Source organism: Monodelphis domestica, chromosome 3 (assembly GCF_027887165.1).
Source record: "Monodelphis domestica isolate mMonDom1 chromosome 3, mMonDom1.pri, whole genome shotgun sequence".
Taxonomy (NCBI): Eukaryota; Metazoa; Chordata; class Mammalia; order Didelphimorphia; family Didelphidae; genus Monodelphis; species Monodelphis domestica.
Genome location: NC_077229.1, coordinates 38887843 through 38913494, shown reverse-complemented (window position 1 = coordinate 38913494; position 25652 = coordinate 38887843). Strand labels below are relative to the sequence as shown.

At 39.9% G+C, this 25652-nt stretch overlaps 1 protein-coding gene and 1 pseudogene across 1 annotated transcript; one reads left to right on the top strand and one right to left on the bottom strand.

The window, feature by feature from the left end:
* The first annotated feature begins 329 nt into the window (after window positions 1-329).
* LOC100027709 (cell cycle checkpoint protein RAD17-like) lies at window positions 330-2768 on the top strand (annotated as a pseudogene).
* Window positions 2769-22462: 19694 nt separating this feature from the next.
* LOC100027654 (mas-related G-protein coupled receptor member D-like) lies at window positions 22463-23443 on the bottom strand. The gene has a single exon (XM_001377853.4). The coding sequence runs from the start codon at window positions 23441-23443 to the stop codon at window positions 22463-22465; it is 981 nt and encodes a 326-aa protein (XP_001377890.1).
* Between the last annotated feature and the right edge of the window lie 2209 nt (window positions 23444-25652).

Here is a 25652-nt window from a genome sequence, read left to right as displayed (position 1 = left end):
GCAAGAACTTCTGACTGCAAATTTTGGCTAGAGCAAGTGGTAGCAAGAACTTAAAAATGTCCTTGTGGTTTCTGATGTAGTAAAACTATCTAGCTGGAGCCCAGAATTATTGAAAAGTGTCCTCTCAGGGGAATTATTTCATCATCTTTCCATGACATTACTCATGTTCCCATTCCTTTAATATTTGTGATCTGCCAATTTCCTCCCAATTTGGCCACACTGGATGACATCCAGAGGCTCCAGACCAGTTTTGTACAACTCCAGGTCAATCTAATTAATGATTAGGTTTCATCCCTGAAACCCCTCCTGTATTTGAGATCCTAACTGGGATGGGAATCTTGGATTGGATAAAGCGGTATGCGACTGTCCTCATTGCTGATGGCCGGAAGCACGATTCTCACATTTCTGATGTTCCCTTAGTTTCCTATATCTCATTGTGACAGATACTATTTCTTTTTTATTATTTCTCACATCCGTTTCTTCTCACCCTCATCCTAAAATGTGCTCATAGAAAATTGTGACTCCTAGTTATTTTCTCGTTGCATAGTATATTGTTGTTGCTGGGTGTTTGTTTGTGTGTGCGTGTGTGTGTGTGTGTGTGTGTGTGTGTGTTGATGTGTTCATATTCATGGCATCATGAGATCATGATTTGGATCCATCAGGTAGAAGCAATGTATTTCAATCAGTAAATTCACATTTCCCAATAAATGACAAAAGGAATACATTGGGGAACTTTCCACCTCTATAACTAGAGGCATGAAGGAAATTTAAAAAAGAAAAAGATGAAGCCTTGAGGCTATTCAGTTCACATCTGAAGCTTTGAAAGGGACATGAAGCACTATAGTCACAGCTCTCTGAGGTTCTGGGGTACTATCTGGACGGATACTGTTCTCATAGATGAGATCCACTTGGGATATGAGTGAAGTGTGTAGCAATTAACTTTTCCTTCTTTTATCAGAATGAGCCAAAGTTCATTTTGGAAAATCAGAGGGATTCTCTTTTATGCTGTTGGACATTTGCTCATAATTTCTTTTATTTTATTACATGTTCTTGTCTTCTTTTGTTCTTATACTTCTTTTCTACATACTCTTCCACTCCCACCAATATAAGTGATAACTAATAGAGGTTCTACTAAAGGGAGAAATAGAAGATGTTGACATGGAATCTAGAAACCCCCAAATATATAGCCTAGTAAGATTGGAAGAACCAACTTACAAGTTAATCCTAAAACTTTGAGTCAATGATTTTACTATGGCATACGTTTGGTGGTTTCTAGATTCCAGGTAAACCTAGGGAACACATAATAGTTCTATTTTTTAATTTAAAAAATCAATAAACAAATTGTTTCTCCAACTCTTCAATGTCCCCTCTAGATACCACTGTGAAAGAAGAAAAACATAAAAACAAATCTTGTAACAGATTTGCTCTTGCAAAAAAAAAAAAAAACAATCCTCTTTGAATTCATTAACTGCCTATCAAGATATAGGCAATCCATGTCACCACTGATCCTCCCAAGTTTGATTTTTTTATTTTGGTTGCTTTCATTTTGTAGCATTTTAACTTTTCTTTGGGATGCTTTTGGGAGATCTGTGCTCTTCTAGGTTCTTCCTTGTTATAGCCTTATCTGAGAATTAGACTTTTACTTGCTGTCCCTGAGAAGCCAGCCTCAGAGTTGCTTTGGAAATGATGTTCTGGTGATAGAAGAAGTGCAATAAACAGTCTTCAGTTTTCTTCTTTCAAAGGTAATTCGGAGGAGACCAATTTTTAGTCAAGGAAAAAAGGAATGTCTTCATGAAAATCAGATGCATTGTTGTCAAAAGCAAGGCAGAGAAAGAGACCTGATAGTACTTTGGAAAATCAAGAAGTTCAGGCAATTGGTGGCAAAGATGCCTGTCTTTTTCTTTTCAGGGCTTTGGGAAAGATATTATATTGTAAAAGAACACCTCTAACAGAATTGGAATTTCCTCGATTACCTTCTCATCTGTAAGAGTATGAATGGGACATGTTACTTGTTGAACCCAAGGAGGTGGTAAAAAAGTCACACATGCCTGGAGAGCTGTTTAATTTATACCTTCACCAATACTATGTAGATTTCTTCACTGAAATAGATCTCGTGAGAGCCAATGAATACATGAGGAGTGCTGACATCCTCTGTAGTGACTGGAATTCAAGGACCACTCTTGGGGAGTTCAGTGCATCTGTAGCTACAACAGGTATGATGCATTCCAACAAATCCAGAGGTTTTGCTTATTGTCAAGGAGGAGGAGCAAGTTTTCAACCCTTGCACATACCTCAGTGGTTCCTGATAAATAGAAAGTATCAATTGCCTGGCAGCAAAGTCACTTTTTCCAGTTTCTGCTTATCCCCTTTGTGTCTTCAAACACAGCTATTGCCATACCTGGCTATGCTAACTAATCCAATGAGAAATCAAGCTCAGATTGCTTTCATCCAGGATGTTGGAAGGCTTCCCCTAAGGGGGGTTTTTGGAAGATAGAAAAATGGAAGCTCTAACTGATAAGGATTCTGGAATGATAGACTCTAAGAGGGATGATGAGGCTAAACTTGATGGATCACCACCTACAAAGATACTTCTGCACATGGACAAAATCAAAACTTCAGAGCCTGATGCAGAAACATCACTATTTCTTCCTTTGAGTCAGACTAGTGGAACAGATCTACCTGCCAGCCATCCCCAGCCTGCTTCAGCTCAAGGATTCATGGAGGAAGAAGAGATCACAATAGAGGAATATGACAGTGATGAAATGTAGCTAAACAATCTACCTGATGGTCAGGTGCTCTTTGACAAATTCATTTTAATCTTATTCACTGGTAAATGAAGTTACTTGGATAAAGTTAATATGTTTCCAGTGAAATTATTGTATTGTGAAAGTCCACCTGTATGGTGTATAGTCTATACTTGTAATATGTATATAGTCTGAACACTCATATTGCTATACAAATCCATTTTTTGGGACTGACTATACCTTTAATGGAGAAAAAATTCAATCAGACTTTAAACAGTTAGCTTAAATCTGAACCCTTTTGAGTTAAAGGAGTATTGATAAAGCAATCAAAAGACATAGCAAGAATTTTTATGGAAACATTATGAAGTTTTTGAAACAGAGCAATTAGTAAATAGTGAGATCTTTTAAGTTAATTAACTGCAAGCTGATTCCCTTCATGGATTGGGCCTGGCAATGATAAAGGGCCCTGACATATCCGATGTGGAACAGAGTGCCACCGGCCTGAATGAGTTTTGGGAGTTCTAGTAGGAGGGAGAGAATGGAACGTTTAGAGGAGGGCAGACTGGCAGTTTCAATATGAGGAAAAAGTTTGACTACAAATTGGGAATTGGAGAAGAGATTGAAGGGCACATTAACCAATCTTTTAAAGGCATAAATGACTGCAAGAATTTCTGCATGCTGTGCGGAACATTCTCGTGTTTCTTCTATAAATGGCTCATTATTGATCACTGTCACTGCTTTTCCATTCGATGACCCATCTGTAAAAACCATGGCGGCGGGCAGGGGGAGCAGGTTTGGGGAAAACCTGGAGGGAAAAATGACTGCCTGTGTCTTTAAGAACTGCAGCAAAGGACTTTGAGGAAGGTCTTAAAGGAGTAGTCTTAGAGTAGTTTGCCAAATTAATTTGCCAATCAGTCCATTCACAATAGAGATTGTCAACTTGCATTGCATTTAGAGGGGTGATAATGAAAGGGGGGTCCTCGCCAAAAAGGTTCCTACTTCTACAACCTTTGACGATCAATTCTGTGATTAATATGACATTTGAGGAGATAACTTTACTAGAGTTAGGCAGGTGTAGCCATTCAAGCTGCAGATCTTGCCATAGGCTCCCAGTTGGATTGTACTTAATGGGGAGTATTATAAGAGCCCAAGGATGACTATAGTCTAAGCGGGACAATTTCTGATTGTTAATTGCTCGATTTACTAAAGTCAAAGCTTTGTTTCCTCCCTCTGTAAGAGTATGGGGTGAGGTGGGGGAAGGGCCTCCTCTTAGGATTTCAAATACAGACTTCCGATCTGCAGTAGTGATTTTTAAGAAAGGGCGGATCCAATTGATATACCCTAACAGTTTTTGAAAATCATTTAGACTATTAAGATGATCAAATCTCAATTGTAAGTTCTGATGGGAGATCAGATTCTCAGTCCTAAGTACCGGATGGGGAGTTCAGTATGGATTTTATTGGGTACAATTTTTAACCCGTTTTCTACCAGAGCCTGAACAGTGCTGGACATAATCATAATGCAATTTGGCCGGGTCAGGGTGGGCCAGCAGGATATCATCCATATTGGGTATTACATAGGCACCTGGGAATTGTACTCTTATAGGATTTAGGGCAAGATCAACAAATTTCTGACAAAGGGTGGAGCTTGTCTTGCTGCCCTGGGGCAGATTTTTCCAGTGGAAGCATTGATAGGGTCTTTTCAAATTTACTGAGGGCACTCTAAAGGTGAACCTGGCTCTGTCTTGGGGGGATAAAGGGATGGTAAAGAAAATCTTGTAGATCCATTGCTGTGATCTCATACCCTTTGGGAATGGCTATGGGGGAGGGAAGTCCTGGTTGCAAGCTCCCCATAGCTTCCATGATATTGTTTATTGCTCTTAAATCTTGTAAGAGCCTCCACTTGCCTGATTTTTTTCTTTATGACAAATACAGGCATGTTCCATGGGCTGTTACTTGGCTCTATGTGTCCCAAATGTAATTGCTTCTGTAATAATTCTTGTAAAGCATGTAATTTATCAGCTGTTAGGGGCCATTGCTCAATCCAGATTGGTTTATTGGACTTCCACGATATTGAATCAGCTGTTGTCTCAGCAATGGCCCCTCCGGAAAATCCAGGGGTTCATCATTGGGGGGCATTTGGGTATCTTCCTCTGGTGTGACTAAAGAAACCTTCATTTGTGATAATATATCTCATCCCCATATAGTGACAGGGAGAGAAGGGACCACGTGTGGACAGAACTGTCCTGACAGGTTCCCATCTGACCATGTTAAAATCTGAGAGCTTTGTGTGCTGCGTTAGTGACATTTCCATTACCTGTGAGGTTAGAGGGGATGATTTTGGTGGGCCACTTGGTCGCCAGTGTTTCCCTGCTATACAACTAGTGTCTGCACCCTTATCCAGTAATCCTTCTATATTCTTTCCACTTATATTAAGAGTTTTCATGGGTCTTGAATTTTTTATTTCCTGGACCCAGAATGCCCAATTAGAGGATCCGAATCCTCCCTGACCTCTATATGTTTTGAGGATTGGATTCCCTATTTGTATATAAGGGAGAATGAGCAGTTGAACAATTCTCTGTCCCTTCATAATTGTCACAGTTTTAGCTGGAGGTTGTACTATTATTTGTAATTCCCCTGTGAAATCTGAGTCTATTACTCCCGGGGTTACAACTATTACCCGGAGGGAGACAGAGCTTCCTATAATGAGGCCCATTGTCCCCTCGGGCACAGGACCCTGCACCCCTGTAGGGATGAGTGCAGCGGGAGAATCAGGGGTCAATATGAGACCAGAGGCTGCGCAGAGGTCCAATCCTGCGCTTCCTGGGGTTGCTTGATGAAAGGAGAAAATTTTGGGGGGAGGAATGGGTTTCTCTGACTGAGCCCCACAGTTGTTGCCCCATTGTTTTGAGGGGCACGGGGACAGGTCCCGTTTGAAATTTCCCTGTTGCATGTTTTGAGGAGGCCTAGCAGGTAATAATTAACCATTATGGCGGTATCTTGATTAACAGTATTTGGGCAAATGGTAACATTTTCCAAATCTGTTGCAGGGACCTGGTCCATAGTTGAATGTGAGTAGTGGGGTTCTGGGGGTCTAATGTCACCCTGTGGGCATTCTCTCTGATAGTGTCCTATTCCCCCACACTTGAAACACTCTTTTCTAGCTCCTGGATTTCTAATCACCTGAGGATATGTCTTTCCCTGGAGGGCTGCTGCTATGGCCACTCCTTGGACAAAAGAGGGAGTGAAATCCTCACAAGCCTTTACAAAGTCACTGATGTTCCCTGTTCTTTTTACATTTTGGAGCATCCCCTGGCAGGTCTTATTGGCATTTTCCTATGCAAGCTGATGGATTACAATGTCAGCAGTATCTTCATGGGGGATGGTTCTCTTGATTTGCTGAATCAATCTATCCAAAAAGTAAGTACCTCTTTCATCAGGAGTTCAAAATCATTAAAATCTGGGTCATAAAATTGAATTTCCCTTTGCATATCCTTGATAACTTTTTTGAGTTCGTCACTATCATTTGAGGTTCTCCTCTTAATAGATTCAAGGTCCTCTGGGGAAAATCTTTAATGAGTTCCCACTTTGTGTACCTCATTCTTTGTTAGCATGGCAAATCTCTAATTGAATAGATTCAATTTTCCAGTTGCCTCTTCCTGCTTGAACCTGTTTAGTCTCTAACATTATTGATAGTATTGCTATTATTATTATCAGCATTGTTTCCATACCCCAGGTTTATAGATAAGTTGTTCATAAACTGTTCTATAGTGTCAAGTTCATTTTTCCTATGTGTTACCATAATCTTCAATTCAGAATCCTTCTTGAACCATGCAATCAGTACCTTTAGCCAATTTCCAAAAATAAACACAGAGGCATGAGACGTGTACAAATCCATAGATTACAGTTAGGGGAACATAGGCAAATACACCAATTATCTTAATTATTGATCACAGGTTTCATACAATCCAATTCTATACAAGGTGACAAGAGGTAAGGAAAGCAACAAATATATCATAAGGTATGTATATTATATATTCCCATAATAACAATAATATTGTGCTTAATATGTCTGATTACATATTTATATCCACTATTATTGAATATTTAGAGTATGAGCATTATTACAATGTCCAATATACATGTACTAAACAGATTGTTACAATTTTCAAAAATTCAAAAAACTGTTTTTCCAAAATGGTCACTCCAAGATGGCTGCCAAGAGCATGTGGTGCAATCAGAATGGCTCCACTAGGCAAGCCAAACCCTCAAAATTATTTTGGGCCTTCCCCTTTAGCTCCTGGAGATTCAGAGAGGCTTTGTAATGTTGTCTCAAGCGAATGTTCCTTGGTCACTTTATTATATCTAATTTCTACTTTAAACATACAATTAACAATATAAACCTAGAGCCACCATTGGCACAGGGAAGACATGGACAGTGATTGGTAGATGTGAGAACTGAGGGGAGGGAACTTGGATGGTTTCCTTAAAGAGAGAGGGGTCTGAGGACTGAGGGGGTTGGTTGGAGAGGTTTTTGCTCTGAGAGGTGTGCTCTGAGAAGCTTGCTCTGAAGGAAGCTAGAGGTGGAGGCCCCTGAGACTGTTTCTCCATTTTGGTCACGTGAGTGATCCCCCAGCTATCTATGGGCTTGGGCCTTTTGGCCCAGCCTAAACAGAAGGGGTATTTAAGCCCTATTCCCTTCTCTCTCTCTCTCTCTCTCTCTCTCTCTCTCTCTCTCTCTCTCTCTCTCTCTCTCTCTCTCTCTCTCTCTCTCTCTCTCTCTCTCTCTCTCCCTCTCTCTCTCTATCTCTAATACCTTTCTTCCTCCTGTTTGTAATTTAACTCCATAAAAGGTTGACTGCTGACTTGAGTTTTCATTTAGGAATTACATAGCTGAATTCCTTGGCGACCTTAAATTAATATATATCAGTCTTTTAAAGTGATTTCCTTGTCACACCTGTCAATCATTTGGAAGTTCATATTACAAAATCCTTTTGCAATCTTCCTTTTCTTATTACACTTTGCACAGGTCATGGCAAGTAGATGTATCTATGTTAGTCACACAGGCTTCTTCACCCAAGAACCTCATTAAAGGTTGTTTGTTTTGTTTTTATTTTCCCCCATGGGAGAAGGAAGGGAGATGGTTTGATCTTTTAAAAAGTACTAATGCAATAGGAAACAAGACCAGGAAAGTGAGAAGCTTTGGTTCTCCCTTAGGTGAGAGTAGACTCATTAGGAGGAAGCCATCTTTTACCCAGGAGCAATTTCACAACAAAAATATTGTATAATAGATGCTTCTCAGAGATTGATTTATCAGCAGTTGGCATTTGAAAGCAGACTTTGTAACCCAAAGTAGTAGTTAACAGCTGATATGAGGAAGATAACTCTAATTGGGTGCACATTATTCTCCACTGTTAGATGCCCCTTAGAGTGCAGACCTAATCTCATTTTAAATTTTCTGCTTTCCCATTTCATGTTTTCATCAGCAAATAGGGAGGTCGCACTCAGTCATCGTTTTTCAGTCCCTAATTTATCCGATCTCTGTCTTGGTGTTGGCTCTGACCACTTCTGGGTTATGAACATGGCCCAATCTGACCCCAAAGTGAGTATAGATTTCTGATTTCTTGAAGGTCTTCTCAAATCAATCCCTGGAATATGTTATGGCATCTACTATTTCTGAAAAATAATCTATCAAGTGATGGCTCTGGATCCTGCTGCTACTCTAGAGAAGGGGAAGGGTAAAGGAAGAAAATAAACCTTAGTGCCCACTATGTGCCAGACACTGATCTAAGAACTCTAAGAAATTTCATTTAATTCTCACAAGAATCTGGTGGGACAAATTCAATTATTATTCCCTTTGACAGTTAAACTGAGGCAAACAGATGTTAATTGACTTTGCTAGGGTCACACAACCAGACAATGCCCAAGACAGTTTTTTTAACTCAGTTTTTCCTAACTCCAGGCCTAGTTCTCTCTCTATTGTATTACTAGCTGCTTCTGATAGGTGATCACCAAGACTGAGTTAGTGGGATCAGGCCTTTCAAGTTTTTTTCTGGCTGTCTTCTTTCTCCTATTACATGACTTTATTCCACATACATGCAGACTTCTGGGATTATATTTGTGTGGTCCTGAATTGTATGGAAGAAATTGAATGTATTCATTTTCATCTTCATATTATAATTCCTTTATTTTGGTTGCTTCCATTTAGTACCCTTTTAACATTTTCTTGGCATATCTTTGGGAGATCTCTGCTCTTATATGATCTTTCTTTTACTGCCTTATCTGAGAATTAGACTTTTGCTTTCTTTCTCTCTTAATTAATTATATTTTGGTCGAAATGACAAACATTTAATTTTTCTTCACCCACCATGCTTTCTTCCCATAAAAGATAAGAGGGAAGAAGGAAGGAAAGAAAGGCGAGAGGAAAGAAAGAGGGAAATAAGGAAGGAAGGAATGAAGGAGGAGAGAACAAAGGAAAGTAGATCTGGCTGAAATTTTCCCTTTGCATTATTTCTGTTGAAATTCGTGACTTTTTATATTCTATAAAACTTTATTAGATTTTATACTTCTATAATATACTTTAGAAGTTTAGTTATACTCCTGAATAAATGATTTTAGACAGTATTATTGTTTTTGTCTTGGTAAAGTCTCCCTGTAGGAGAAGCTGCTTGAGTCAGGAAGCCCAGAGTTTTCAGAAGTGGAATGGAAGATAGAGTACATTAAAGCTGGCCTATACAAAGGTGTAGAGATGAGAGATGATAAGTTCTGGATTGGAACATAATATGTGGAAGAATAAAAGAATTCAATAAGGCTGGGAAATATAATCTGGGTTCTTAATCTCTTGACATAGACCCCTCGTATTAATGTTATCCATCACTGCAGTCCATCTTCTTTCTCAAGACAATTATGACAATTTCAGTTTCTCAACAGTTCCAGGGATAATTGTTCCTCTTCATCCTGGAGTTCTATCACTCTTTAATATACACCCCCACACAGGATTATTGAGTCATTTCCAATTATTTTGGATTCTCTATGACCCTATTTGGGGATTTCTCAACGAAGATACCCATGTGCTTTGCTATTTCTCCAGTTCATCTTACAGATGTGGAGCAGAGACAAACATAATTAACGGACTTGTACAAGGTCACACAGCTAGTAAGTTCCTGGGGCCAGACATGAACTCATGAAGAGTCTTCCTGATTCTAAGCCCAATACTCTATCCACTGTACCATCTAGCTGCCCATCTAATAAGATACATAGCTGCTTATAGTTCATAGAGTTCATTCATCCTGGAGCTTCCACATCCCTATTTGGCAGATCCTAATAGGTCCTACCATCATTTTACAGAAGACAAAACTGAAATACCAAGGTTAGGTAACTTGCCCCATGTCATGCAGCTAGCAAGTGTCTAAGGTGGTATTCACATTTCGGTTCTGCCTCTGGTCCAATCTTCAGCTGAGATAATTAGGCTGAGTCCACACAGTAAAGTTCGTGGCACAGACATGACCAAAAGACAATTGCTAATCATAGAATTTTAGTACTGAGAGGCACTGTGGAATTCAGTTAGCAAAGTAAATCTTTAGTAGAAATCCCCTCTACCACAGTCCAATGATCCTAGTTGCTATATAAAGATAAATTTAGGGTTGTTACCTAATCTAAATTATTTTTTGTAGCCAGGGAATATCCCAAATAAAATACCCAAGTCAGTTTTTTTTTTTTAATTTATGGTGGTTCAATTAATATAGAGGGAAGGAATTAAGGAGAAGGGAGGGGGAAAAGGAATAGGATTTCTCCCACCTGGCCTGTGCCAGGGGGAGTTCAAAGTCCTCCACCACGAGGTCCCTGAAGAAGATTAGTGGCTTTTTAAGAGGATAGTGTTTGGAATGTAAAGGAGGCAGAATCAGCCTAAACTCCAAGAGGGATCACTAAGGTGCCTCACCTGAACTAGGCTACTCAGCTTCCTCAAGTATGGTATCAAAGAAAACTCACTGCTAATCCCAGACAATAGCAGCCACCACCCAAGATGCCAAAATGCTCAGCATGCTCCGTCAGCAACCTCTCCTCCACCCAAAAGGCCAGAGAGAGGAAGTGACACAAAAATATATAGACAGTTTTTCCATTACTTTCCTGTGTCTCACCTGTACCAGTGGTAACTTAAGCTTGACTCAGGACAGCCCAGAGGTCTGTCAGTTGTTTCTGATTTGTCATTTGCCAGCACATGGCTGTTATAGGCCATCCTCCTAAATTCTTAATCATTAAGTATGGGTGAAGACTTTCCTGTTTTTCTTAGACTAAATAGGGTGGAATAATCTACAGTTCACAGATAGCACCAAAATCAAGTCCTATGGAAACAAAATAAAAATCTGTCTCTGCCTTAACAAATTGCCTTTTTAAAAATTTAGAATATTTCCCCAAGGTTACATGATTCATGATTTCTCCTCCTCCCTACATTCTTTCTTCCCCCAGCCCAAAGCTGACAAGCTTGGTTATACATGTATCATTATTCAAATCTATTTCAATGCTATTCATATTTGCAGTAGAGTGATCTTTTAACCTCAAAAACCTAATCATATACCTATCAAACTATGGGATCTATCAGATATTTTTCTTCTATATTTCTGTTTTCATAGTTCTTTCTCTAGTGTTCTCTCTCCTACATTCCTCTGGATTATCCTGGATCATTGCATTGCTCCTACTAGAGAAGTCCATTCCATTGAATTGAACCACAGTGTATCAGTCTCTGTGTACAATGTTCTCCTGGTAAAAGTCCTTTCAATCTGTATTAATTTGTGCAGGTTGTTCCTGTTGACATGGAATTCCTCCAGTTCATTGTTCCTTTCAGCACAATAATGTTCCATCACCATCAGATACCACAGTTTTTCAGCCATTCCTCAATCAATTGACACCCTTTATTTTCCAAATTTGCCTCCACAAATATTATTGTACAAATCTTTTTCCTTATTATCTCTTTGGGGTACAAACCCAGCAGTGCTATGACTCAATCAAAAAGTAGGTAGTCTTTTAGGAACCTCTGGGCATAGTTCCAAATTACCCTTCAGAATGGTTGGATCAATTCACTACTCAATCAGCAGTATTAGTATCCCAATTTTGCCATATCCCCTCCAACATTTATCACTTTCCATTACTGCCATATTGACCAGTCAGCTAGGTGTGAGGTGGTATCTCAGAGTTTTTAATTTTCATTTCTTTAATCAGGAGGGATTTAGAGCAACACTAGGACCAATAAGAAATGGTGATTACAATAACTTCAGAACTGGTTGAAGGTAATTAATAGACAGGTTGATACCAAGACAAATTATTCCTTTTTAAAAGACAAAAAAACATCCTGGAAACACACATCCAAAATTACACTCAACCAAAAGAACCTATTGTTGATACTAGAGGAGAGGAGCAGGGTGCAACAAAGGCAAAATTAGTGGAGGGGAATCAGAGGTAAAAATTCAAATTTCACTCACTTTATTGCCATCATGAATGGCAATGAAAGATTGTATGAATGAAAGAATGGCAATGAAAGAATGGCATGAAAGATTCTAAAACTCACTCAATGTCCACATGAGCTTTCTATACCCATTTACTCTTTAAAATTTCTGGGCAGTATCTGCCCTTATTTCCCTTCTCCTCTGTGGTGACGCGCACACATTTCAAGAAAGACTCTGGATATCCTCACTATATCCATGATGTAGGCAAGTAGAAGGATGACAGTTATTGGCAATGCATAGACCATGACATGCAGACGAATCCTTGTCAATCACACTGGTTCCTTTAACCAAGGACCTCACTAAAGGGTTTTGTTTTCTTTTGTTTACTGTGTACAAGAATCACAGGGGTGGGGGGGAATGTGTAATTAGAAAATCTTGAATACTTAAACTATATCTCCAAGCATCCTTTTCCTTTTGTCCACATAGCATTCTTATTATATTTGTATATAGTTGTGTAAGAATCTACCCTCTTTCGCTCTTTTCCGTTGTGACCATGGCTTCTTTTGCCTCTCTCTTTGCTTTAGCTTTTAACTTTCTTTTTGCTTCAAGTCATTATTAATACAATTTTAAAATATAATATTTGGAGTAAATGAATATTAACTTTAAATCTTATAGAATGTAGACCCAGAGTAATATCTGAGCTCTAATGTCAATTATGTGTATTGCTAATTGTATGTATTAATCAGAATCAAATAATTGTGTTAATCCTAAGTAGGTAGATCCACTTTATAATCTAATTTATATCAAATAAATTCTTTCAAGAGGTTGAAGGGACTAGAATGTCTGGTCAAGAGATCTGGAAATGATTCAATCATCCTTAATAAACCTTATAAAATGTAATACTTTTATTATTAAAGATATAATTTAATTTTTATAGAATGTGAAATTAGAAAATCTTTAATACTTAGAGAGTACATCTCCCAGCATCCTTTTCCATTTGGCCATATAGCATCCTTACTATATTTGTATATAGTTGTGTGTGACTTCACTCGCTTTTGTTCTCTTCCATAGTGACAGTCAAGTTTCGCTCCCTCTTACTTTAGCTTTTTACTTTCCATTTGATTTAAGTTATTAGTAATAAACATTTTAAAATATTATATATGGAGTATCTGGATATTAATACTTAATCTTATAGAATGTAGTCCCAGAGTAATATCTGAGTTATATTTTCAATTATATGTATTGCTATGCGTATGTATTAATCACAAACAAGTTACTATGTTAATCCTAAGTGGGTGGATCCACTTTATGATGTAATTTGTATCAAATACATTCTTTCAAGAAGTTAAAGGGACTGGAATGTCATCCAAGGGTCAAGAGGTATGGAAAAGGTCTAGAAATAGTCTTGGGGACCAGAAGATTTGAATATGATCTTAGAGATCTCTCAGAGACCTCTTATGGGGGTTTCTGACAGACGTGAAATTCTCTGTGTGTATATTTTACAAGTTAAGGAATCTAGCAGACCTTTGGCCCTTTGATTTCTTTCTCACAAAAGAGCCAGATCTTCATCCAGAAGCTTCTCCCAGTCTGATTTTTAATAGTATGTAGTAGTTAAAAGTTAATATGATGAACTAGACCACTTGAGGCTAGCCTACTTCAATCCTTACATGTATTAGAGAGGGGACTCAAGAAAATTCCTTATTTCCCGTCTTCTCAGTTCAAGTTCTGGAAAGTTAATAGAGAGGCAACTCCTTTCATTATTTCTTTATCCATCAATTGGCTTAATGTTCATTCTGGGGTTGGTTTTATGCTTCTCTGACATATGAAGGAGACCTAGTCTAATCACAGAGACAACATAGAACTCAATGGAAGACCTTCTCAAGTCAATGCCTACAATCCATTATGGTATGCATTGTCTCTGAACAATGATTGAACAAACGCTATCTCCATATAAAGTTGCTTCACTAGGGACAGAAAGGGAAGAGCCATGTTTATTATATATGCCTGGCATTGTGCTAAGCATTTTACAAATATATTCACATTTGATCCTCACTATATCTATTGTTGGCTGTTATCAGGCCATGATGCCTTGACAGAGTCACACATAGTCACTAAGGAGACCACAGAATGGAGCTTGGCAAGCTGTGATTGCCCACTCAATCCCCCTTTCATGACCTCTCTCATTAACATCCCTTACCTTTCTAATTGACATGATTATTATTCCCCCTAGTCTCAGAAGGAATAATTCAAGAGCAAAATACCTAATTCCCCAAAACATCTCCAAAAGATCAGATCCTCAATCCCAACCCCAAAAGACTATCATGGTTTAACTTTTCCTTAGTAACATAATCCCCAGTAAAACTGCAGCTACAGGCCAAGCCCAGAACTGTCCCACTCATAGAAGCTTAATCTCATGAAGCCAGCACACAAATCCATCATAAAGGCCCATACAAGACATACAGGTACACTATAGGTACACTAAGCTTCAACATGCCTCAGTGACTCAATTTCACAAACCAGTAACTCAGAAAATCCCCAGTAAACCCTGAAAAATCACCAGTCTAATATTAAATCTGAATTGTGTTCCCAGTACCCCTCAACCTCAATAATATGTTTACTGAATTTTCCTTTAAGAACTTTTATTTGATTATTTCTTTTTATTAAAGTAGTAAGTAAATTTCCTCAATTGTTTGTGAGCTCAAAACTCCTCACAGGGTAATGAGAAAGCTAAGCCACCTGTGACAAAATCATTTCTCTTGTGTGAAACCTTTATGCTGTCTGTAATCACAATACAAAAATATAGAATGTTAATCAAGTTATTTGTTAAAAGTTAATGTATCAATTTTCTAATTATTTCTATTTAGACATATGTGTTAGGTAATGTATCTGTGTGCCAAGAAAATGGATATAAATATAAACACCAAGGTTGGGGATGGCGGAGCAGTTATCACATGCAAAGCATTCCCATGGCCATAAAGATAGAGCTGGCTTATGTTTGTTATTTTCTTGATTGATTGTTCAGCACCTGTTGGGAAGCCCTGAAGTTGCAAGTGAGGCTGGACCTTGCCCATGATATTTCTGGCACCAGAACAGGACCTTTCCCAGCTAGGTAAGCCCCCTTCCCCAAAGCCCCATGAGTTTTCAACAGATCGGGTTGTCCCCCTGGAAGAGGTGCTGGGCCCCCCTATGTATGGAGCAGGATTTGTGGAGTAGCAATCCAGGGCTCCTAATATAAGTGGAGATGTTCAAAACAGGAGAAGTTAGGAGAAGAAAAGGGCCATCATGGGATACAGTGAAACGAAAGAAAGAAAGATATTCACTGCAATAATCAAACACAGTTTTCAGAAAAGGTGAGTAAAAGAGAAAAGTAAGCAAGTCACAGCTGACTAAGCTCTTGGAGTTTATTAAAAATTGCAGTCTGCGGTTCCCCAATATAAGGATGGTAGATTTTGATATAAAAGAAAAAGGTAGTCTTGACTTAAAATCTTTTAACACTCACATCTGGGTTAGACAACCACTGACAACCCCTCTACCTGAGGGAAGGTGGAGTGAGTGGACGGGAATGAGGGGTCCCCCTCCTCATCTACCTCTACAACCCTCAGATCCTCTGCTCTAGCAGAGAAAAGCCCATAATTAAAAACACTAGAAAGCATAGGAATAGAAAGGTCGTTACTAGAATAGTAAACAGTATATATCTAAAACCATCAGCTAATATCATCTGCAATGGGGATAAACTAGATGCATTCCCAATAAGATCAGGAGTGAAACAAGGATGCCCATTATCACCTCTACTATTTGACATTGTACTAGAAACACTAGCAGTAGCAATTAGAGAAGAAAAAGAAATTGAAGGCATCAAAATAGGCAAGGAGGAGACCAAGTTATCACTCTTTGCAGATGACATGATGGTCTCCTTAAAGAATCCTAGAGATTCAACCAAAAAGCTAATTGAAATAATCAACAACTTTAACAAAAATGCAGGATAAAAAATAAACCCGCATAAGTCATCAGCATTTCTCTATATCTCCAACACAGCTCAGCAGCAAAAACTAGAAAGAGAAATCCCATTCAAAATCACCTTAGACAAAATAAAATAATTAGGAATCTATCTCCTGAAACAAACACAGGAACTATATGAACACAACTACAAAACACTCTCCACACAACTAAAACTAGACTTGAGCAATTGGAAATACATTAACTGCTCATGGGTAGGACAAGCCAATACAATAGAAATAACAATCCTACCCAAATTTATTCATCTATTTAGGGCCATACCCATTGAACTTCAGAAAAAAAATTTTACTGATTTAGAAAAAATACATAACAAAGTTCATTTGGAAGAATAAAGGATCAAGGATATCCAGGGAAATAATGAAAACAATACAAAGGTAGGGGACCTTGTAGTCCCAGATTTCAAACTATATTATTAAGCAGAGGTCATCAAAACAATTTCGTACTGCATGAGAGACAGAAAGGAGGATCAGTGGAATAGACTGGGGGCCAGTGACCTCAGCAAGACAGTATATGATAAACCCAAGATCCCAGCTTTTGGGAAAAAATTCACTATTTGATAAATTCTGCTAGGAAAATTGGAAGACAGTGTGGGAGAGATTTGGTTTGGATCAATACCTCACACCCTACACCAAGATAAATTCAAAATGGGTGAATGACTTAAACATAAAGAAGGAAACTATAAGTAAATTAGGCAAACACAGAATAGTATACATGTCAGACCTTTGGGAAGGGAAAGATTTTAAATCCAAACAAGACTTAGAAAGAGTCACAAAATGTAAAATAAATAATTTCAGCTACATCAAATTAAAAAGGTTTTGTACAAACAAAACCAATGTAACTAAAATCAGAATGGAAGCAACAAATTGGGAAACAATCTTCATAAAAACCTCTGACAAAGGTTTAATTACTCAAATTTACAAAGAGCTAAATCAATTGTACAAAACATCAAGCCATTCTTCAATTGATAAATGGGCAAGGGACATGAATAGGAAGTTTTCAGATAAAGAAATCAAAACTGTTAATAAGCACATGAAAAAGTGTTCTAAATCTCTCATAATCAGAGAGATGCGAATCAAAACAACTCTGAGGTATAACCTCACACCTAGCAGTAGGCTAACATGACAGCAAAGTAAAGTAATGAACATTGGAGGGGATGTGACAAAGTAGGGATATTAATTCATTGCTGGTGGAGTTGTGAACTGATCCAACCATTCTGGAGGGCAATTTGGAACTATGCCCAAAGGGCAACAAAAGAATGTCTACCCTTTGATCCAGCCATAGCACTGCTGGGTCTGCACCCTAAAGAGACTCTAAGTAAAAAGACTTGTTCAAGAATATTCATAGCTGCACTCTTTGTGGTGGCCAAAAAAATGGGAAAATGAGGGGATGCCCTTCAATTGGAGAATGTCTGAACAAATTGTGGTATATGTTGGTAATGGAATACTATTGTGCTAAAAAGAATAATAAGGTGGAAGAATTCCATGGGGACTGGAACAACCTCCAGGAAGTGATGCAGATTTAGAGGAGCAGAACCAGTAAAACATTGTACACGGAGACTGATACACTGTGGTACAATCAAATGTAATGGAATTCTCCATTAGGGACAATGCAATGTCCCTGAACAATCTGCAGGGATCTAAGAGAAAAAACACTATCCACAAGCAGAGGACAAACTATGGGAGTAAAAACACCGAGGAAAAGCAACTGCTCAATTACAGGGGTGGAGGGGACATGTCTGAGTAGAGACTCTAAATGAACACCCTAATGCAAATACCAACAACATGGAAATGGGTTCGAATCAAGAACACATGTGATACCCAATGGAATCGTTCATCAGCTATGAGAGAGGTGGGGGGCGGAGGAAAAGAAAATGATCTTTTTCTCTATTGAATAATGTTTGGAATTGACCAAATAAAATAATGTTTTTAAAAAAGGGGGGAAGACTTTAGGCTATTCATTTCACATCTAACAGTTTGAAAGGGACATGAATCACTACAGTCACAGCTCTCTGAAGTTCTGGGGTACTACCTAGACAGACCTTGTTCTCATAGAAGAGATCCACTTGGGATATGAGTGAACTGTCCAGCAAGTAACTTTTCCTTCTTTTATCAGAATGAGCCAAATTTCATTTTGGAAAATCAGAGGGATTCTGTTTTATGATGTTGGGCATTTGGTCATAATTTATTTTATTTTATTAAATGTTCTTGACACCTTTTGTTTTTACATTTCTTTTCTAGATATACTTCCATTCCCTACAATATAAGTAATATCTAAAAGAGGCTCCATTAAAGGGAAGAATTAGAAGATGTTGACATGGAATCTAGAAACCCCCAAACACATAGCCTAGTAAGATCTGATGATCCAACTTACAAGTTTATCCTAAAATGCTGAGTCAAAGATTTTACTAGGCTATATGTTTTGGGGTTTCTAGATTCCAGGTAAACCTAGGGAACACATAATAGATCTATTTTTAAATTTAAAAAATCAATTAAGGAAATATCCCTCTCCACCTCTTCTATGTCCCCACTGGATACCACTGTGAAAGAAGAAAAACATAAAAACAAATCTTGTAACAGATTTACTCTCGCAAAAAAAAAAAAAATCCTCTTGAATTCATTACCTCCCTATCAGGATGTAGCCAATCCATGTCACCACTGATTCTCCAATATTTGATTCTTTGATTTTGGTTGTTTCCATTTAGTACCCTTTTAACATTTCCTTGGGATGCTTTTTTGTGATCTTTGCTTCTTCTAGGAACTTCCTTGTTACAGCCTTATCTGAGAATTGGATTTTTGCTTTCAATCTTTCTTATTTAAATGTATTTTGGTCCAAATGAAAAAAAAATTAATATTTCTTCACCCATCATGGTCTTTTCTGACAAAAGGAAGAAGAAATAAAAGATAAGAGGGAAGAAAGTGGTGTGAGCAGAACCAAGAGATTGTTATACACAATATCCACTATATCCTATGATGAAAAACTGTGATAATTACTGTAATATCTATTCTTACCAATACAGTGATTTAAGAGACTCCTGATGAAAAATACCCTCAGGCTCCAGAAAAAGATTTGATGGCATCTGAATACAGACAGAATAGTTGGAATTACATAAATGCCTTGCTTCTTCAATTTGGGGAAGGATCTCCTATCATGTAGCTTTTTCTTGTGGAGGGGTTTTTTTTTTCTATATCTATCAAAGTGTTGATCACGTCACCTACTATGGGAGGAGCCAAGAAACAGAAATTCAATAGTAGACCTTTACAATGTCATGACTGAGGAAAGCTGTATGCCTGGATTACTCCATCACACTCCCTTCCTCAATGACTCTTGATGCTGAAAGGGAAAGATGGAGGAAAGCACTCATTGAGCTAAGTTTGACATTATTTGGTGGGCAAGGCAATCAAGTCAGAGGTCTACAGATCCCATGTTGTAAAATACACACTCTTTTATAGTTTCATATCTGTTCTTTTTAAATTTAAATATAATTAATTTAGAATACTTTTCCATGGTGACATGATTCATGTTCTTTCCCTTCCCTCCTTGTGAAGTCAACAAGCAGTTCCACTGGGTTTTACCTGCATCATTGATCAAAACCTATTTCCACATTACTATTATTTGCCATAGATATATTTGTCCTAATAGGACAGCTCCAAACCTCATGTCTGAGACATTCTTGATGCTCTGTGACAAGGAAATCACTTTAAAAGACTGATATATATTAATTTAAGGTCGCCAAGGAATTCAGCTATGTAATTCCTAAATGAAAACTCAAGTCAGCCATCAGCATTTTTTTAGAGTTTAATTACAGACAGGAGGAAGAAAGGAATTAGAGGTAGAGAGAGAGGGAGAGAGAGAAAGGGGAGAGAGGGGAATAGGGCTTAAATACCCCTTTTGTTTAGGCTGGGCCAAAAGGCCCAAGCCCTTAGATAGCTGGGGCAAAGAAAAGAGATCAGTCCCTATTACTCACGTCACCAAAATGGAGAAACAGTCTCAGAGGCGCCCACCTTCAGCTTCCTACAGTGCAAGCCTCTCAGAGCACACTCCAACCACTCAGACAAACTCCTCAACCACCACCCTTTGAGTCTTCAGACCCCTCTATCTTTAAGGAAACCATCCAAGTTCCCTCTCCTCAGTTCTCTCATCTACCAACCACTGTCCATCAATTTCCCTGTGCCAATGGAGGCTCTAGCTTAACCCAGGACCGCCCTGAGGTCTCTGGCTTTGCATATGTCTGTTGAAGGTCATATTCTCAAATAATTAAATCTTTGATCCTTTGCTACAGCCTTTCCTAAATCCTGTTAACCTGAGTAGGGTAGAGATTGGAATAATTAAATTTTGATCTGTGCTGTAGCCCTTCCTCAATCCTGTTAAGACTGAGTAGGGTAGAGATTGATTCCAAGTATCTCCATTGTATCAATTCTAAAATCAATCAAGACTCAAAGAAATTCCTGTTCTATGCTTAAGCATAGGTCAAAGTCCTTTCCATTGTTCAGCAAAAGGTTTCTGTCCTAAAGTAATCTTAAGAAGGGAGGAGGAGGAATCTCCCATGCCAATGGGGTTCACATTCCAATAGACTATCAGTAAGAAATTTTCCAAGTATGAAATTTCCCAATGGTGAAATTTCCAACATTTATAAGTCTAAGAAATTTTAAGGTTTACAGCTCTCAATACCTTTCTAGACCTTTCTGGGCTCTAAAAACTTTTCTGATCTTCTTGGTGTCTGAGACCTTCTATGAATAATTTTAACATAAAAATATTATAATGCAAAGTGACACATTTCAGAATAATATAGTCACAGACATGATTCTTAATCAGCTCCTAGTCTGGTACTTCACTCTTAATCTCACTGCATACACAGACTCCTGCCTGGGTCCTTGTTCTGACTATAATTCACGCATTTGAAGGTCTCAAATGAAGGGGATTCTTAATACAAATGAGGTACTGACTTAATTAGATTCCCTTCATGTAATGCTCATGACATGCCAGGACATAAGCTATGATGAGAGAAACTGAGGCTGCCCTGACTCCATGTGGTGAATATGGGCCTGAAACCCCAGAGAAGAGAGTGAGGTCATTGTCCCTGGAGGATTCCAGTGTGAAATGGTTTGTACACTCTGGGTGTTCCAGGAGAGATTATGATTTGGTGCACATGTGTGGGTGTGTGCTTATTATACGTATTATCTTCTTTGATATGTTCACGTGTTTTTCTGTGCTGTGTTCATATATGTGTGTGTGAGATGGGTCACCCTTTCCTTTGTTTTGGCCTCAATAAGTCATATAACTCAATCTATCATGTGACACCCCTACAATCCGCCCCCCCTCATATAGGGACCTCATCAGGAATTGAGTCTTGAAGAGTGAAAGATTGGAATAAAGGCAGTCAGAGAAAAAGAAACACCGAAATGCGCCTTAGAGAAACAGACAGAACCAGAGAGAGTCCTGAATTGACCTGGAGAGGCAGGGAAATATTGAGCTCAGCTTCTGTCATGGGAGTGAGAAGGGATCAAGAGTAGGGGAAGGAGAGGAGACAGAGCTGAGGAAGATTCTTCTCTGGTTTGGTCAAGAGGAGAGAAGAAGCCCCACCAGGCAGTATTGTGGATCAAGACTGAGGGATGAGAAAATGGGGGAGCATGACCCATGGAACCTGGAGGAGTCTGATCCCCAACTCTATCATCTCTTTCACAATGATTAACAAGGGCAGGGCAGGGACACATACGGCCTCAGAGGATGATTTTTTTCTGCCTCTACTTTCCCAGACAGGGTCAGTGGCATTCTTTGGGATAGGTCTCCTGTAGATTTGTGACACCAGATTCCTGGACCTCCTCCCAGCAAATCCTGCAGCCTCCAGCCACTAGGGGTTCCTGAATGCAGGCAGCACTGTTTCTGGAGTCAAGAAGACCTGAGTTCAAATCCAGTTTCAGACACCAGATTTGGGACCATGAGCAAATCCCTGAACTTCCAATCTGCCTCCTTCTCCTGAAGTATAAATTGGGAACCATGAGAGTACCTACTTCCCAGGGACATGTTGAGGATTAAATGATATATATGGAAAGCCTTAGCAAAGCACCTGGCATATAGTAGGCAGTTAATAAATGTTTGTTCATTATAGTTCAAACCCAAAGAATCACCATAAGGGATGGGGAAGGATCTTGTCTCCTCTCCTAGAAAGGTGAGAGGGGCACTCCTGCCCTCTGCTGCAGTGGTGGAATGGGGGGAGGGTGGGTCACATCATGGGCTCCCATGTCTGAGCATCTTGTTCTCATCCTCAGGATAATTCATCCAGAGTGTTGGGGTGGGAAGTGTCCCTCCCCCCAACCGACCCCACCTGCTCCTCCCCCAGGGCCCTCTGCAGGACCACCCTGAGCGGCTCCCTCCCTCTTCTCCGCCATTGGCTGCCCAGGAAGAAGTAAATGAAAGGGTTTGCGCTGCTGTTCACACAGGCCAGGAGCCTGGAGAGCCCATAAAACATTATAGGGAAGCCTTTAAAACTCCAAACTGCATAAAAAACCCCCAAGGGCAGGCCGCAGAGCAGGAACACGAGGACTGTGAGCAGCACCAGGAGGTAGAGCCTGGGAGGGCGCCTGCGCTGGGAGCTGCACTGGACCCTCAGCACCAGGGTCAGGCTGGACACGCCCAGCACACAGGTGAGGAGGAGGAACCAGCTGAACTGGACCAAGTCGAAAACGAAGTAGAAATCGTCTAAGTCATCCTTGTTAAGGAAATAAAGAGCCCCAAATACTCCACTAAACAAACCCTGCAGAGCCCATAGGATGGCGCACACAGCCGCAGATGTGTGCTTGGGCCGGTGACATCTGTACCAGAGGGGGAAGAGCACAGAGAGGCAGCGCTCGGTGCTGATCGCCGCCAGCAGGCTCAGGCCCATCCTGTAGGACAGGCCAAGGAGGCAGCGCCCTAGCTGGTCCAGGATGACGAGGTCTAAATCTCCAACAATTACCCACATGCGGAGCCCAAAGTAGCTGCCAAGGAAGAGGGCGTCGGCCGCGGCCAGGTTGAGGATGTAGACAGAGAAGGGGCTCCTCTGGGTGCGGAAGCCCAGCAGCCACAGGACGATGCTGTTCCCCACCAGCCCGACCAGGGCAACGACCAGGGAGAGGATCTCTGCCCAGTGGAGTGACACAGATTTTCTAGCTGCCTCAGTCGGAGGATCTAAGCTCCAATTTGTACTCGTCTCCACTGTGGTGTGCAGAACAGATTCCAGCTGCTCAGCTGGGGGAGACTCAGCCATGGTAGGTGGTTCCAGCCTCAGAAAGCTCAGCTCCTCTCAGTCGCCCTGGAGACACCAAGACAGGGAAGTGGGTGAGAGACTGTTCCAGAGATATTGATTCTAAGATGGAAGGGAGAGTTTTCTATTTATAAAAAGGAAGGGAGGGGGCAACTGGGTGGCTCAGTGGATGGAGAGACAGACCTAGCTATGGGAGGTTCTGAGTTCAAATTCAGTCTCAGACACTTTCTAGCTGGGTGACCCTGGGAAAGTCACTTAACCCCTATGGCCTAGCCCTCATCACTATTCTACCTTGGAATGGATACACAGTATTGATTCTAAGGCAAAAGGTGAAGGTTAAAAATAATTTATCTTCTTTCTTAGAATTGATATTAAGTATTATTTTGAAGGCAGAAAATCAGTCATGGCTAAGCCATTGGGGTTGTGACTTGTCCAGGGTCACACAGCTTAGAATTATCTGAGGCCACATTTGAATGCTTTTATTCCTGCCTCCTGGCCTGGCACTCTGTCCACTGTGGTGCTACCTCGCTCCTCATGGGATTCCTTTTGATACATGGATTGCAATAGGGACCACTATACTCATTTCTACATGTGAAATCATAATTGTATTGTTATACCTTTATTTCAGTAGTCCAGGGAGGTTGCCTCTGGGATTGTCCCCTGCTCAATTTAAGAGAGACTCTGGGAAAATTCTGCCATTTTTCTCTTCCAGAGTTCCATGGGCTCCAAAGGGAAGACTCTCCCATGGAATATCTGATTTTTCTTTCTCCTGCCTCTCGCACCAGCCTCTCTTTGACTAGAAAATAGCTTGTCTGAGACAAACACTTAAAGGACTGGGGCAGAGCGGTCAGCTTGGGTCATGAGTTCACTCTAATCAGAGATTTTTTTTAAACCCTTATTTTCCTTCTTAGAATCATTACTGTGTATTGGTTCCAAGGCAAAACAGTGGTGGGGTAAATGACTTGCCCAGGGTCACATAGCTGGGAAGTTTCTGAGGCCAAATTTGAACCTAGGACCTCCCACCTCTAGGCCTGGCTCTCAATTAACTGAATTACCCAGCTGCCCCCAAGGAGAGACTTTTTGAACACTGTTAAGGGTTAACTGAGGGATTTGATTCTCTCCTGGACAAAAGTCAGGCCCTTTAACATCTCCTTAAATATTGCCTCTTTTTCTGAATCTTCTCATTCTTCTGCCTGCTCATTTTTCACCCATTTCCCAATCTGGAGATCATGCATTAGAACACAATCAGAAAGTCATGTAGAAAAGAAGAGAAAATATCCTGCCTCATCCCCCACATCTACTTTAGAGAGCAAGAGAAGGAGCTGAGCGTGTATAGAAGTCCGGTTCTTCCTAACTTTTACTTCAGGTTTTAGACTTCAAAGATCTTTCCAATTTCTGTTGTTCTCTTTAGAATGTTGCCTCTTGGGGACAGCTGGGTAGTTTAGTGGATTGAGGGCCAGGCCTAGAGATGGGAGCTTCTAGGTTCTAATCTGGCCTCAGAAACATCCCAGCTGTGTGACCCTGGGCAAGTCACTTGACCCCCATTGCCTAGCCCTTACCACTCTTCTGCCTTGGGGCAATACACAGTATTGACTCCAAGACAGAAGGTAAGGGTTCATATAAATAAAAAATAGAATGTTGCCTGTTCTCTGATCACTGTTTCACCAGAATTGTACATGTGCAATGTGCCTTTCTTTCAACTGTAAAAATGAATAACAAAGTTCCTAAGCAAGAGATGTCTCAAGTGCCCTTCAGTGGACACTTCCTGCCAAGCTGATGTCAAAAGATAAATAATGATTTCTTTTGAGCCTGAGATCTTAGATTGGAAATCATGTCACAGGTTATCAATCAGATGAATCATCATGTTAAAAAAGGAGACTTTAAAGTATTTTGTTAAACTAGAAATAAACCCTCTTGTGCTCACACTCACACCCTTCAAGGACCACAAACATCACCTATATGTGTTAGTGTCTACCTTTTCTTCTTTTTGACTTGCCTCTTCTTACTTGCCCTCAACTGAGCTGGTCTAACTGGGTGAGTCTCACCCCTCATTGCATTCAACATCCGAGGGAAGTGGAGGCAGGCATTTAGAGGATCTTCACTGGAAATCCTGTGAGGGAGAACATTTCCCAATTGGGGGCTTAAGGCTCTGATGTCCTCCATCTATTCAGAACCCCCTGAATCACTTGAGGGTGTTTCTCTGCTCATCACA

Coding starts and splice junctions, on each gene's coding strand:
- LOC100027654 (XM_001377853.4), bottom strand. CDS start 23,443: ATGGCTGAGTCTCCCCCAGCTGAGCAGCTGGAATCTGTTCTGCACACC.